The 13924-nt window shown below is 55.2% G+C and overlaps 1 protein-coding gene across 2 annotated transcripts in view; it reads right to left on the bottom strand.

The window, feature by feature from the left end:
• Positions 1-1443: 1443 nt before the first annotated feature.
• Positions 1444-13924, bottom strand: part of HIF3A (hypoxia inducible factor 3 subunit alpha) — a 30717-nt gene continuing 18236 nt past the window's right edge. For both annotated transcript variants that reach the window (XM_079117421.1, XM_079117422.1), the window contains exons 12-15: positions 9167-9429; positions 7797-7908; positions 6333-6414; positions 1444-4097 (exon numbers count right to left, since the gene is read on the bottom strand). In XM_079117421.1, the coding sequence (XP_078973547.1) occupies positions 4000-4097; positions 6333-6414; positions 7797-7908; positions 9167-9429 (555 nt within the window). In that variant the 3' untranslated portion in view covers positions 1444-3999. The remainder of the gene's footprint in view (positions 4098-6332; positions 6415-7796; positions 7909-9166; positions 9430-13924) is intronic.

The raw sequence follows: 13924 nt of genomic DNA, 5'->3' as shown, positions 1-13924 counted from the left end.
TCTTGGTTGTCATGCTGGTTTTGCATTCTCTTGCCTCGATTGCAGCTTCATTCAGCCTCTTCTGCCGCTTGCACGCAGCCTCCAGGTTACCCTCCAAATGGCAGCTACAGGGATCTTTCTAAATCGCTGTAAGACTGGAAGATACCCCTCAGCCTTCCATCGCTTCCCAGTGGGCCTTAGGAGAAGACCCAAACTCTTCCCGAGCAGCCAAGAGATCCCCCCCCCCAACAGTCCTGCCTCAGGCAACATCTCCAGGTCCCGCCCCCTTTAACCCCTATGCACTTTATCTTCTGTCCAGCTTTTCCAAACCTAGGGCCTCCACGCAGGCAAACTGGAGCAATTAAGTTCTTTAGAGCTCTGCTCTGACTCCCCACTTGGAAGCATAATCTGTCCCATCCCCAAACCTCTTATCCCATCAGTTTGACTCACCTCTCCCACCACAGCCAGCCACACCCTAGAAGGTAGCTGCTAACATCATCTTCATTTTACACATGAGGACACTGGTTTGTAGGGATCAACCTACATAGGCAAGGGCACACTGAGAAGTGACAGGCAGGATTTGGATCTGCCTCATTCAATTCCCCTGCTCTTAATTTCTTGAGTGTTCGTGAATTTTTCTTTTCTTTCTTTTTCTGGGGGGTGCTTTGCCCTAATGAATTTGAAGCCAGTTTAGAATGGATTCACACAGCTGAGGCGGTGTGACCTTGGGCAAGTGATCACTCTCTCTGAATCTGTTTGATTGTGCCCATCACATAGGATTAGAGGAGGTTTGATGAGATTATATGAGCACTGTATTTGGCTGAGGGACTGAACAGACTAAATACTTTTCCTATTCATTCCATTGCAAGGGACGATGTGTTGTGTCGCATTGGAGGGGGGTGTCAGGGGATTTAGGAAGACCTTGTCCAGCTGGGACAGCAGGGAAGGCTTCCTGGAGGAGAGGGCGTCTTAAGCAAGATCTGCAGTTGAGGGGAGGAAGGCATTTGAGGCAGGGGGGTGGCGGCAAGTACAGGCTTGAACGGGGTTTCCTTCCCTTGAAAGGAGTCCTACGTGGAACACAGGAGCGTGGTATGAGGGTGACAGCACAGAGACGCGACAGAACAGACACATCTTCCCACACACGGATCTGCAGACTCACAGTCTCGAGCACACATACGCTTCCTCGAGAACGTCATGTCACAGACACGCATCGGTTCCTGGAACTGATGTCCAGCAGCCCCATGCAAGCACACAGCATCTCCATCTCTCTCTCTCTCTCTCTCTCTCTCTCTCTCTCACACACACACACACACACACACACACACGGCAAATCATTTCCCCCGAGACTCATATGCACTTAGGAGGAATGATGCCCCCCATCCCAGGTTCATAGACTTGTGTCATCAAGATTCACACATGCATACAGGAGGACAACATCACCAGACACCCACATTCAGACCACATAGTGCAGGCTCCCTCACACACAGGGTCCCCCAGAAGTCACCCCACAGATGACGCAGTGCACGGAGCTCGGGTGCCCACCAAGGCGAGGTCTTTATGTGACGGCAGGGACATTAGTGGGTTCCAGAGTCTCTTCCTTCCCTAGCCCGACACAGCTCCCTCCTCGAGGGCTCACGTCACCCCCTGAGAGGGGAGGGGTCAGACCTGTCCGATCCTTTCCCCTCATAGCACCAGTCTGGACAGGCCACCCCCTGCCTGAAAAGTAGCACCATTGAGATCAAGAGTAGCACCATTGAGAAGGGAGCTGAAGGGGCAGGAGGACACCCAGCTGGTGGCAGAGAGCTGGCCCCCCTCCCCTCTCCCCTGAAATGCTGTGCGTGGGCCTATGCGGCTGGTCATGAGCCCCCAGGCACCCGGGGTAGAGTCAAGGTAAGTGTGTATCTGGAGGGTTGGGTGGGGAGGGAAAGGGCTTCTAGGACAGGGAGATCTCAGGGAGGTGAGACACCAGAGGCCTGAACTCGAATTTCACGAGCAGAGGGCCTGGAGGGTAGAGAGCTGGCCTGGGAAGCCTGGAGACCAAGGGTGGGAGCTGGTGCAAGTTGGGGGAGCGGGGCAGGACAGTTAGGAGGTTGGAGTCAGGGGTTGTAAGATTTGAAACCAGAGCAATCTACAGGGTGAGGCTAGGTTCTAGAATCAGAAGCACTGGGAAGCTGAGTTCTAGGAACTGAGGAATTTGGGTCTGAAGTCAAAGGCAGGTGGAAGCTGAGAAGCCTAGAACCAGAAGGATTTATAGAGTAATGACAGAACTAGAAAATAGCCAAAGACCTGGTTCTAGAACCACAGGGATTTTGGAATCATGAGATCCAGAATCAGGAGGAGTTGGGATTATAAGGGCCAGAACCAGAGAAATGTGTGAGGCACAGGCCTCCAACCAGATGTGTGAAGGTGAGTTCTAGACCCACACCGCAAGGTGGAGTCATCTGATCTAGAGTGAGGGGGAGCTGGAAAATACGGAGTCTAGAACCAAGGGCACGTAGGGGCTGCCATCTAGAGTCAGAAGACACTTGCAGAACCAGAGGTCACAGACCATTAGAATCCTGAAGGCTGCAAGGTCAAGAGGTTGTAGAGTCTAGAACCAGTGAGTGGTGGAGGTCATGAGGTCTGGAACCTGAGAAAGCTGGCACCTGGCTCTGGGACAGCTGGTACCAGATCAAGACATAAACTCACTGCACTCCTCTTAAAGGGGAGAGTGAGTCTTGAGTGTAGAATTGAAGAAATGAGCTGGGCCCCGTGATGTCTGCAGCTCAGATGACTTAGAACTTGGGAGGTCAAGATTTGGAAACAGACATATTTCAGGTCAGAAAAACATGAACCAAGGAAGCTGGAAGTCCTGGGGTCCACAACCAGAGGAAGCCCAGGTGTGGTGGCTCCCAGCAGTTCGGGAGGCTGAGACAGGAGGATCACAAGTTCAAAGCCAGCCTCAGCAACTTAGCGAGGCCCTGTCTCTAACTAAAATACTAAAAGGGCTAGGGATGTGGCTCAGTGATTAAGCGCTCCTGGGTTCAATCCCCAGGACCCAAAACCAAACCACCAAAAAACCAAAACAGAGGAAGTTACAAAACGAGTTCCAGAACCAGAGTCCCAGAGGTGCTCATAGGCTCTGGAGCTGGGGAGTCAGCGGTTGTGTGACCCAGAACGGATCTTTGGAGACTGGGAGGCTTAAAACCAGGCAGAATCAGGAAGTTGCGAGCTGGAGTATGAGAAAGAGCCAAAGGCATGAGATCTGGACTCAGAGGGTTCTGGAGGGTGTGGGGTCCCCCGCAGAGCATGCTGGAGGTTGGGCAGCCCAGGCTCAGAGGAGGCCACAGGCCCTGGTCCAGCGCCAGGGGAGGCTGGAGGTGAACCCGTCTGGAAGCAGAGGAAGTTCCAGGCTCCCTCTGAAATAGGAAGACCACAGATGGAATTGCTGTGCTGGCCAGGCTGCGGCAGCCGACATCCCGGTGCCGGCAGAGCTGGGGGGCAGCTCGGGAGGTGGAGTTCCTGGGGTCTGCCCCGAGCTTCCCACCCCACTGCCGCCCGAGGAGTGGGGACCATCAGGGTCCCACATTCTATGGATCCCAGGCTATTCATAGTGATTAAAAACCAAATCACGAAAACAACAAAAATAAAAATAATAATAAAAGAAGGACAGAAAGAGATGCGACTGTGGTCACCCTCATTCCCGGGAGCCCAGAAGCACAGGTCTGACCCCAGCCCGCCCACCGATTCCTCAGAATAAAGCCATGAGTTCTGGAGAAGGGAAGTGAGGGAACCAGGTAGCCAGAACCCCAGAGGAAGTCCTGAGAGGTGGAGGAGGGGCGGACACCCCTCCAGAGGTCACTGAGCTGAGCCCACCCCGAGCCCCCAGACTGGGTGCCGGCAAAGGGGTGGGGGCTGAGGTAGGCCCGAGGCCAGCGGGGCCTCCGAGGACAGAGGCCCCCATCCTGTGCGTTGGCTGCAGGCGTGGAGTGTGGCTGAGGTCCTTTCTGAGGCGGGAGAAGGGAGACAGGCAGGGCTGGCTCAGCGGGCCTGGGCCAAGCCTGCGGCCGCCTGGAAGTGACTCCTGGGCTGCACGGGGTCCTCGTCTGGGTAGAGAGAGAGCAGCGAGGGGCCCAGGCCTGTGGGGAGACAGAGAGTCAGCCAACCTGCCTTCCCCTCTTAGGGTTCCGAAGTAGCTCTGTGCTGGGGGTGGGGCTCAGTGGCGGAGAGCCCGGCTTTGACCCTCAGCACCACGGGACTGAACAGACAAAAAACCCCGATCTCGTCCTCCTATGAATCCAGGGGTTGCCATTTACTTGCTGGGTGACCTGGGGCAGGTGACTTCACCTCTCTGGGCCTCAGTCCCCTTATCTGTAAAAGGGGCTGATAGTAGTACCCCCTCCAGGGGCCTCTGGGGGAGTCATCGAGTGAATTCACGGGAAGTCCTCTGAAGGACAGCTGGTGCTGGTGTGTTACGTGGGAAGGGGACGGGCGAACACCACCGGAGCACCGAAAGTGGCTCATCCGAAACACACTGACTGAGCACCTACTGGTGCCAGGAGTGTGCCTGGTGGAGCAGCAAAGCTGACCCTCCAGACCGGCAGCCGATGGGATCACGTGCACCCAGGACTTAGCACAAAGCGAGGCCCAGAGTGAGCCCTCAGCCCCCACCTGGCCATGCACACAGGGCAGCACAGCAGTGAACATGACAGCCCTGGCCCTGCCCTTGTGGGGTGCAGACCCACAGGGAGGGGTCGGCCTGTGGTCAAACAAGGACACTCATGCCAGTGTCACAAGGGGCCTTGTATGACCTGAGTTCCTGAGGTCACGCAGGGCTTTGGGGAAGGGGCGACATTTGATCTGAGATCTACGGGATGTGGTAACTAGGCAAAGAATTCTGGGAAAAGCATTCCTGGCAGAGGAGTCAGGATGTGCAAAGGCCCGGAGGCAGCCTCTCAAGTCATTAAGAGAACTTAAAAGTCATTGCAGCGCCCTCCAGAGGCCCCGTGTGAGCCACCCTCCCCTATCTCTCCGCCTCAGCAACATCGGTCCTGCTATTCCCCAAATAAGAGAGGGACACTCCCACGAAAACCTTTAACACTTCTTGGTCCCCCTTCCTGGGACATTCTTCCCTCAGAAATCTTCAGGGTCACTCCTGCAGGTCTCTGCTCCACTATCACCTTCTCCGTGAGGCCGGCTCTGACCTGAAGCCCCAGCCTGCCCAGAGCTCTTTCTCTCCTACATGCAGTTTTTATCTTTTACACTTTTAAACTTTTATTTTGAGACAGGGTCTCACTCAGTTGCCCAGGCTGGCCTCAAACTTGCCATCCTCCTCCCCCAGCCTCCTGAGTTAGCTGGGATCACAGATGTGCAGCAGCACTGTGCCGGGCTCTGCTCCACTTTTTTTATTGCATTTATTTCTTTGTTATGGTCTTTCTCTCTCACAGCGCCGTGAAGGCTGGGATGTCCACGTGCTTCCCCAGTGTTTCTCCAGCACCTGGGACAGTGCCTGGCACATTGTGTAGGTGTGAGGAAGAGTCAATTAAGCCAGGTGTGGTGGTGGCATGCCTGTAATCCCAGGGACCTGGGAGGCTGAGGCAGGAGGAGCACACGTTTGAGGCCAGTCTGAGAGGCTTAGCAAGACCCTGTCTCAAAATAAAAAAAATTAAAAAAAAAAAAAAAAGGTTGAGGATGTGGTTCAGTAGTTAAAGCATCTCTGGGTTCAAAAAAAAGGGGAGAAAGGTGTCAATCAAAAGGCGGAGACTGTGGTGGACATGGGACATTGCACTCTGAGATGAGGTAGCAACCAGGCCCTGACGGGACTCGAACCCAAAGTGAGAAGCTTAATCTTTTTCTGAAAAGCACTAGGGAGCCACAGAAGGGCTTTGAGCAGTTGAGGGCCAGGGCCAGATTCAGGCTTTGGAAAGACCCCCAGGATGAAGCCTGGAGATGTTGGGGAGAGCCCAGCTTTTGATAGTTCCCTGGGAGACGGTGATAACACCACCATCAAGCGTCCCGCTCTGTGGAGAGTCTGCGGGGTCAGCACCACCACCGTGGCCACGAGGGGGGACGTTTCTTGAGCGGGTCTTGTGTGATGCTCTGCTGGTGTGCACCTCCCTGGGTCCTCGAATCACCTCCCTCAGGTAAGAACTATGGCAACCGGTCCCCAACCGACAGACGGGGAAACCGAAGCTTCCCGGAAGCGGAATTGACCCCCACGCTGCAGGCTGGGGATAGCCAGGGGCCCAACCTCGACAGGGCTGTTCCTCCTTCCAGAGCAGCCGCCTCCCGTCCCTGACAGTCCCCACCACTCAAGAGGCGGCTCCTCCCAGCTGGAGGGGGACCCGGGCTCTGGTGCCCAGGCCACAACTCACCCAAGGGCACGTTCATGTCCAGGAGGCGGGTGGCGGGGTCCTGCTGGCTCCTGGGGGCTGCTCCTCCCGTCAGAAGGAAACTCTGAGGGAGGGAGAAGAAGTGGCCATCATCACCACCATCTCCGCCTGCCATCGTACACGTCCAAGGGGGCAGGAGGGCACAGTGGTCAGTCAAGGGCACTGCTGGGGTCCAGGGGCCACCTGTCAGCTGTGTGACTATGGGCAAGTCACTGTCCCAGACATCCTCTGTGTTCCTCCAGAGCCACCTCCTCCTCCCTTCTTCCCCTTCCTCTGTGCCCCGGGGCGTCACCTTGCTGTGGTTCCCACTGGGCTCAGCTGACGGGAGACGCCAGCTGTGGGGGGCAGGAGAGGGGACGTGTTCCTCTAGTGGCTTCCCTGCTGGGTTGCTGTGGTTGGCTGCGTCCTTCCGTGGAAGGTTCCAGCTCTCACCAGGGGACCCTGCTCTCTCTGGGACCCAGGGATCAGCCCTGTCACCTCCTGGCCAGGGACAGCGCTGCACCAGCTGGATCCCCCTGCACGCTGCCCCCCCCAACAACCTGTGAATCAATTCTCCTCAACATCCCATCTGAGGTAGTTCCCTCCGGCCCAGTTCTGAGGAAAGTCGCTTGACCTCCTGTGTATAAGTGTGCATCATGACAACCACGCTTCAAGAGCAGACATGGGATCACCAGGTTAACCACGCAAGGCACCTAGCGCAGTCCGCATATGGTGCACAGTAGGTGCTCAACAGACCTAAGCACTTGATACTATCACCACACCCCTCACAGATCAAGGGCCAAGAGAGCTCTTCTCCAGGCACGAGGGAGCCTTGGAAGGTCCCAGAAGGAGGCCTTGTAGAAGGGACACAGTCCAGGCAGGCTTTTAGAAAGGACACTCTGCTGTTGTGCAGTGTGGACAGTGGGGGCCAGGCTGGAGGCAAGGGGACTGTAGGGGAGGCTGCTTTGGTTCAGTGCAGTTGTGTGCACGTCAGGGATGGCCCGCCGTCATCTGTGGGCCTGATGTAACTGAATCCTCATTGCAGTCCTGCGAAACGTCACCAGTCCCATTTTCCAAAGGAGGAAATTGAGGGTCAGGGTGGTAACATCACCTGCCCAAGTTCTCGGGAACTAGGTGGCAGACCCGGGCTTGGAGCCAGCCTGGCTGTACGGGTAGACTCTCGGCCCCTCACCAGGAATCCAAGCCTGGGGCCCGTTCCCATCTTGGGAGGGTCCCGTGCTGGCGCTGGCCACCCGCACCGCTCCCCTCACCCTGCGAAACGTTTCTTCTTGGCAGGCATCATGGATCTGCAGCACCTTCTCCTACCCAAGAGCAGAACTACAAGGTCACGGCTGGTTCAGCGGGACCGTGGATCCTCGGCGTGACCTGCAGCTGGCCCCGGCCCTCTCTGGTTTTCCCAGCTGTACGTCCCCAGGGGGCGAGAATCCCACCAGTCCCCAAACATACCAGGCTGAGGGGAGGCAGCAGGAAGCTTTCGGGCTCTAGGCTGGGCGCCCGTTTGGGGGGTCTCACTCCCAGCAGCTCCACCCCTTCGTCCTCTGGGCTCTGGGCCAGGGCCCTGGGGAACGACAGGCAGTGCTCAGAACACAGCAGGCCTGGGCAGGGGCCGCACCTGTGCAGGCAGGGCGAGCATCCCTGCGCTGCCCCAGGACCTCCACCCACCTACCCCCGACCCAGCGACCCAGCGACTGCCCACCTGGCCAACTCCTAGCCATCACCACCCAACGCACCACCCACCCACTCGTCCATCTGTCCACCTGCCCACTATGCTCAGCAATTCCCTCCTTCCTTCATTTAGTATGTCTTTATTAGGCACCTACTGTATAACCATCCCCAAGCTGGGAGCCCTGGGCAATATGGAAATGAATCCATAGACGTCTCAGAAGGATAGAGAAGAGACCTCTCTGGAGACTAGACATGCCATGGCTGCCGTTTGGACAGCAGAGGATAGTGATCTAAGGTTGGTGGCAGGGGACGTGGCCCCCAGATCATATGCAAAATTCTGTGTGGGTGTGAATTTCCTTAGGAAAGAGTCTACAGCCTTCTGCAGGCTCTGGGGTGGGGAGGAAGCTCTGCGGTAGAGCACCTGCCTGTCGCGGGTGAGGCCCTGGGCTCCGCCCCCAGCACCACACACACAAGTTCATCTCAGGTTCTCAAGGATGTTAGGAAACTAAGTTCTAGACACTTTGTTGGATAGTGCTGCAATGCCTCTCCCATCCCCCTCTGCAGATCGAACCCATTGGCGCTTTACCACTGAGCTACGTCCCCAGCTCCTGTGAGACAGGGTCTCACTGTTCTCACTAAGTTGCTTAGGGCCCTGATAATCTGCTGAGGCTGGCCTTGAACTTGCAATCCTCCTGCCTAAGTCTCCTGAATCCCTGGGGTGGCAGGGGTGGGCCACCATGCCCAGACCTTTTTATTTATATTGTGAGACAGGGTCTTGCTTAGCTGCTGAGTCTGGCCTCTAACTTGCAGTCCTCCTGCCCCAGTCTCCTGAATGTCTGGGATTACAGGTGTGTCCCACGTGTTACCATGAGAAAACTGTCGCTGAGTCAGAGATATGATGCAAAGGAGCGAACCCAGCTGAGGTGGGACTGGGGTTAGCAATGAGAGTCATGGAGGTGCTCCAGAAGGCAGCCCAGGTAAAAGCAGAGTCTGGAATAGACCTAGCTTTTGCTGAGGACAGTGAGGGCCTGGCAGGAGCATGTGGGGGTGGGGGTGGGGTGACTGGCATGGGACAGTCTGAAGGGGGAGTGAGGCAGGCGGGCGGAGACCCTCTCTCTACCCTTGCTGGCTCCCCCTTAACTACGGCTCACCTCTTCCGGGCGGGGCAGGATGCCGAGGGGTCCCCTCTGGAGGGGCTGGAGCAGTTCAGACGGGGATCACTCCCCCAGCGGGGCAGCAGAGAGGACTCAGGGGTCGGGGGCGACAGGCCGTGGAAGCTCCGAGCGCGGGGCCGCCGCGTCCCTCCTGGACGTCTGTGGTAGGCCCTGGGTGGCTGCTCGCTGGCGTTGAGCTGGAAATCGTCATCCATGGAGATGTAGGGGGCCAGCATCTCCAAGTCCAGAGCCTCGGCATCCTGCGGGGGGCGGGAGGGCGTTAGGAGTGTGAGCCTGGGACCTGAGCGGACCTGGGATGGAGTCTCAGCTCCGCCACCTCTGAGTTGTACAGCCGAGGCCAGGCACCTGAGATTCAGTGTCCCCATCTGCACAGTGGGTACGGGGGCTATCTGGTGGTCAGGCACAGACAGCCCTCCAAGCTCCTCTCTTGGGATCCACACCCTAGCTAGTCCCCTAGCACAGTGATTGGACCTGGTGACAACAGGTGACCTGTGACTGCCACACTGGGTTATAACAGGCATGGTGGCTGCCATCTCTCTCTCTCTCTCTCTCTCTCTCTCTCTCTCTCTCTCTCTCTCTCTCTCTCTCTCTCATCACTTCATGACCAGCTCTAGGGAGAGACCCCCATCCCGCAAGGCAATGAACTAAGACCTCTGGCCAACAGCCCAGTGGGTGAATTCTCTAGTCCTGGCCAAGCTTTCTGATAATCGCAGCCTTAGGAGAGACCCTGAGCAAACCAGCTCAGTGCTCCCAGATCCCAGACCCTCAAGAGTTAGGTGGAGCTACAAATGCGAATGGTGTTTAACCGCCAAGGGTGGGGTCATTGATGACCCAGAAGTAGACACAAGATTTTGATATTGAGAGTAGGGTGCTGCCATGAACAAGAATCTGCCACACAGGAGGGGCTTGGGAACCGGGCAGGGGTCGGAAGGACCGTGAGTCAGAGAAGTCTGAAACTGCGTTTGTTAAGCACTTTCAGACCTGGAATGTCCCCCCAAAAGTTCACGTGCTGACAGCACGGTGCCTGAGGTGGCCAGTCAGAGGTGACTGGATTGCAAGGGCTCTGATCTCACCAGTGCATTACCCACTGATAATGGATCATCAGTAGATTAGTTCATAACAGCTGGATGGACTATGAGGAGGAGAGACCTCGCTGAAGGACGTGGGTCACTGGGGCACGCCTGGACGGGTCCATCATCTCCATGGTCCAGATCCCTCCCTGCCCTGCAGCTGCCACCGGCTGAGCTGCTCTCCTCCCCCATGTCCTTCCACCATGGTGTCTTGGCAGAGTCAGTTGACCACAGACTAAGACCTTTACACTGTGAGTCAAAATAAATCTTTCCTCCTCTGAGTTGTTCTTGTCAGGTATTTTGGTCACGGTGACAAAAAGTTAACACAGCTTTGAAAACAGGATCCGTCACAATCTGAACCCTGGTGGCTGCGTGCGCGGGCTGCGGAGGGAGAGAGGAGCAGGGTACAGGAGGTGGAGGAAGAGAGGGTTTCTTTCTTGCTCAGCGGCCCAGAGTTGAGCAACACTGTTGCCTGCAGTTGCGGGGAAAGTAGAAAATGTAACTGGTGAGCCGGGGGGAGGGCCCAGGAGGTCAGCAGCAGAGCGCTGGGGCACCTGAGGCCTTCCCATCGCTCCAGGAAAGGCAAGAGGAGACGGAGAAGCTTGAGGAGGAGAGGGTGAACGTGAAGGGACAGGGATTTTCAAATATGAATTGGAACATTCTCAATCTCTGTGTGCTGAAGCGTTAACTCTCAGGCTGGGTGTGTGGCTCAGTGTTGGGGCACTTGCCTAGCCTGTGTGGGACCCTGGGTTCCATCCCCAGCACTGCATAAAAAAAATTAAAAGAAAGAAAACTGACTTTCTCTGAAGTGAGGTCTTGCCTGGGAGGTACACTTGGATTCCCAAGTGGTGGCCGTGCCTGCTCTTCACCTTGGAGCACCTGATGGTTTATACAAACAATTGACTCAGGAGAGTCTGTGCTGCTGAGATGGCCATGATAGACAGGGTGCTGGCCCTGGTAGAAAGAACAACATGTCACTCGAGTTGGGGCTTGGGGCCACGCGGAATCAGCCTGACCTCCAGGGGAGGCGGGGGTGCACTGGAATTGAATTGAATGATGTGGGCGATCACTCAGTCAATCGTGCCCAGCTAATGAGACCTCAGTGGGTGACTTTCTGGGTCAGCAAGACTCAGCGTGCATGTTGCCAGGAGGGTCATGTGTCCCTAAGGACAAGAAAACTTCCCAACAGGGACCCCTCCAGTCCCGGATTCCACCTCCAGCAACTCCTCCTTTGGTTCTGATTTGTATTCTTTTGCCATCATAAAACTACAGTCGTTGCCAGTTGTTGCCAGGCGACTCAGGAGGCTGAGGCAGGAGGATTCCAAGTTCAAGACCAGCCTCAGCAATTTAGCAAGGCCCTAAGCAACTTGGCGAGACCCCATCTCTAAAAAGGGCTGAGGATGTGGCTCAGTGGGCAAATGCCCCTGGGTTCAATCCCTAGTACCCCAAACCACCAAAACCCAAAACCCAAAAAACAAAACAAAACAAACAAGCCAACCCCCTACAGCTGTTAGCACAGGTGTGTGCGACACAATGAAGTTTTGATCAACAATGGTTTGTCTGCATAGGTGATGTGACTCCATAAGGTCATAATGTGGCTGAAAAGTTCCTCCCGCCTAGTGACACTAGCCGTCGTAATGCCCGGGTGCTGCCAGTGGCCATGTCTGTCCTGACGCTGGTGGAAACAACCCACCCTGCTCCTAGTCACATGAAAGTTGAGCACAAACCCTCGTGTCCAGGACGTGATACCTGAGGGTGATGTCAGACGCCTCTTCTGCTGGCTCAACTACTGAGTCCAGTATACCTTTAACTGTCACTTTAGAGCATGTTACTGCTACATAGGAGAGAGGCCGGCCGAGCCAGGTATGGTGGTACTCACCTGGAGGCCCAGCTACCTGGGAGGCTGAAGCAGGATGACTACGCGAGCCCAGGGATCTGAGGCCAGCCTGGCAACAAATCAAAACCCCATTCCCTACATAAATAGGTAAGTAGATAGATAGATAGATAAGCACATAAAGAAAGCTTGCCGTAAGATGGCACGCGTGTTACATCAGCAGTGCCTCACATACACTAGGGTTGGCAGGATTTTTTGATCTTCTTGGGCTTGATTCAATCTCATGCTGCTGGTCATGGCCCAAGGAGCTCGAGGCCACGGGTACCGCGTACGCTGTGGAATTTAGGCGTGTAGCTGTCTGCACCACACAGATGACTCACCTACGGCTGCATTCCCCAGAGTCTCTTGGTTACGGAGTGATGCGTGATTGTCAAGGGAAACCTGAGGGAGGCCAGGGGACTCTCTGAATGGAAAGCCTGCTGGTCTGAAGTGAGAGTGGCCGTGGGGACCCCCAAACTTTCAACTGTTGTCAGAAGTCATGGATAGAGCTGGGTGCAGTTGCGCATGCCTGCAATCCCAGCAGTTTGGGAGGCTGAGGCAGGAGGATCGTGAGTTCAAGGCCAGACTCAGCAACTTAGCGAGGGCTTAAGCAACTCAGTGAGATCCTGTCTCAAAATAAAATAAGAAAAGGGTTGGGGATGTGGCTCAGTGGTTAGGTGCCCCTGAGATCAATTCCTGGTACCAAAAAAGAAAAAAGAAAAAAGAAAGAAAGAAAAAAAAAAAAAAAAAAAAAAAAAGAAGTGGTTTCTGAACCTATAAGGGCCCAGAAAAAAAGACCCCAGGAAACAGGCCCAGAAAAGCAGGGGCTGAAGCAGCAGCTCAGGGTGTGACTGGAGTTCTCTGGTAAAACCATGGAAAGACCAGAGGGGATGCTTGACCACCCTTCAGTAAGACAAGGCCACTCTAAAGAGCTCAAGGACTCACCCAGCAGACCCGTTATTGAACCTCAGGACTCTGTCACTTAGCCCTCTCAGCAGGGCCAAGGGAGAGAAGGGCTTATTTTGAAGGGACTTGTGGGTTTGCTTTTGACTACTGGAGAGAACTCCAAAGAGACCCATGCAGACCCACAAAGGTCTTCTAAAGACAACCATGGAAACAGACACGTGTCAGCTGGGACTGAAAGAGGCAGAGATGGAGCCGGGTGTGGTAGTGCATGCCTGTGATCCCGGGGACTTGGGAGGCTGACGCAGGAGGATCATAAATTGGAGGCCAGCCTCAAGCAACTCAGTAAGACCCTGTCTCAAAATAAAAAATAAAAAGGGGCTGGAGGTATAGCTGCTCGGTGGTAGAGTACCCCAAGTTCAATCCCCAGTAGTGTGGGTGGCAGGGGTGAAGGAAGAGACAGAGTTGGTACTAGAGGAAAAGAGACCTTTGGATCACCAAAGTTCTTCCTTTTTCTTTTTGTTTAAAGATCTAAATTGGCTTCATTTTCAATTCTTTTGAATTGGGCAACACTTCATTCCGTAAAACAGAGCTGGTATTCCTGGACCACCCAAATTTCAGACAGAGGAAGCAGGTTGAGAAAGCTGCTGAGCTGTGAATACGTGTCACTCTTTACATTTGTTTTTGACTGGAGATTGAACCCAGGGGTGCTCTACCGCTGAGCCACATCCCCAGCCCTTTTAATTTTTGAATTTGAGACTGGGTCTCGCTAAGTTGCCCAGGCTGTCCTTGAACCTGCCGAACCTCCTGGGTTGCTGGAATCGCAGGATGCGCCCCTGTGCCTGGCTGCACGTTACCGTCTATGAGGAAGGAGAAGTGACTTGGGTG

Source organism: Sciurus vulgaris, assembly GCF_902686455.1.
Source record: "Sciurus vulgaris genome assembly, chromosome: 17".
Classification (NCBI taxonomy): domain Eukaryota; kingdom Metazoa; phylum Chordata; class Mammalia; order Rodentia; family Sciuridae; genus Sciurus; species Sciurus vulgaris.
The sequence above is the reverse complement of the archived record's forward strand: the minus strand, read 5'-3'. Positions and strand labels throughout refer to the sequence as shown.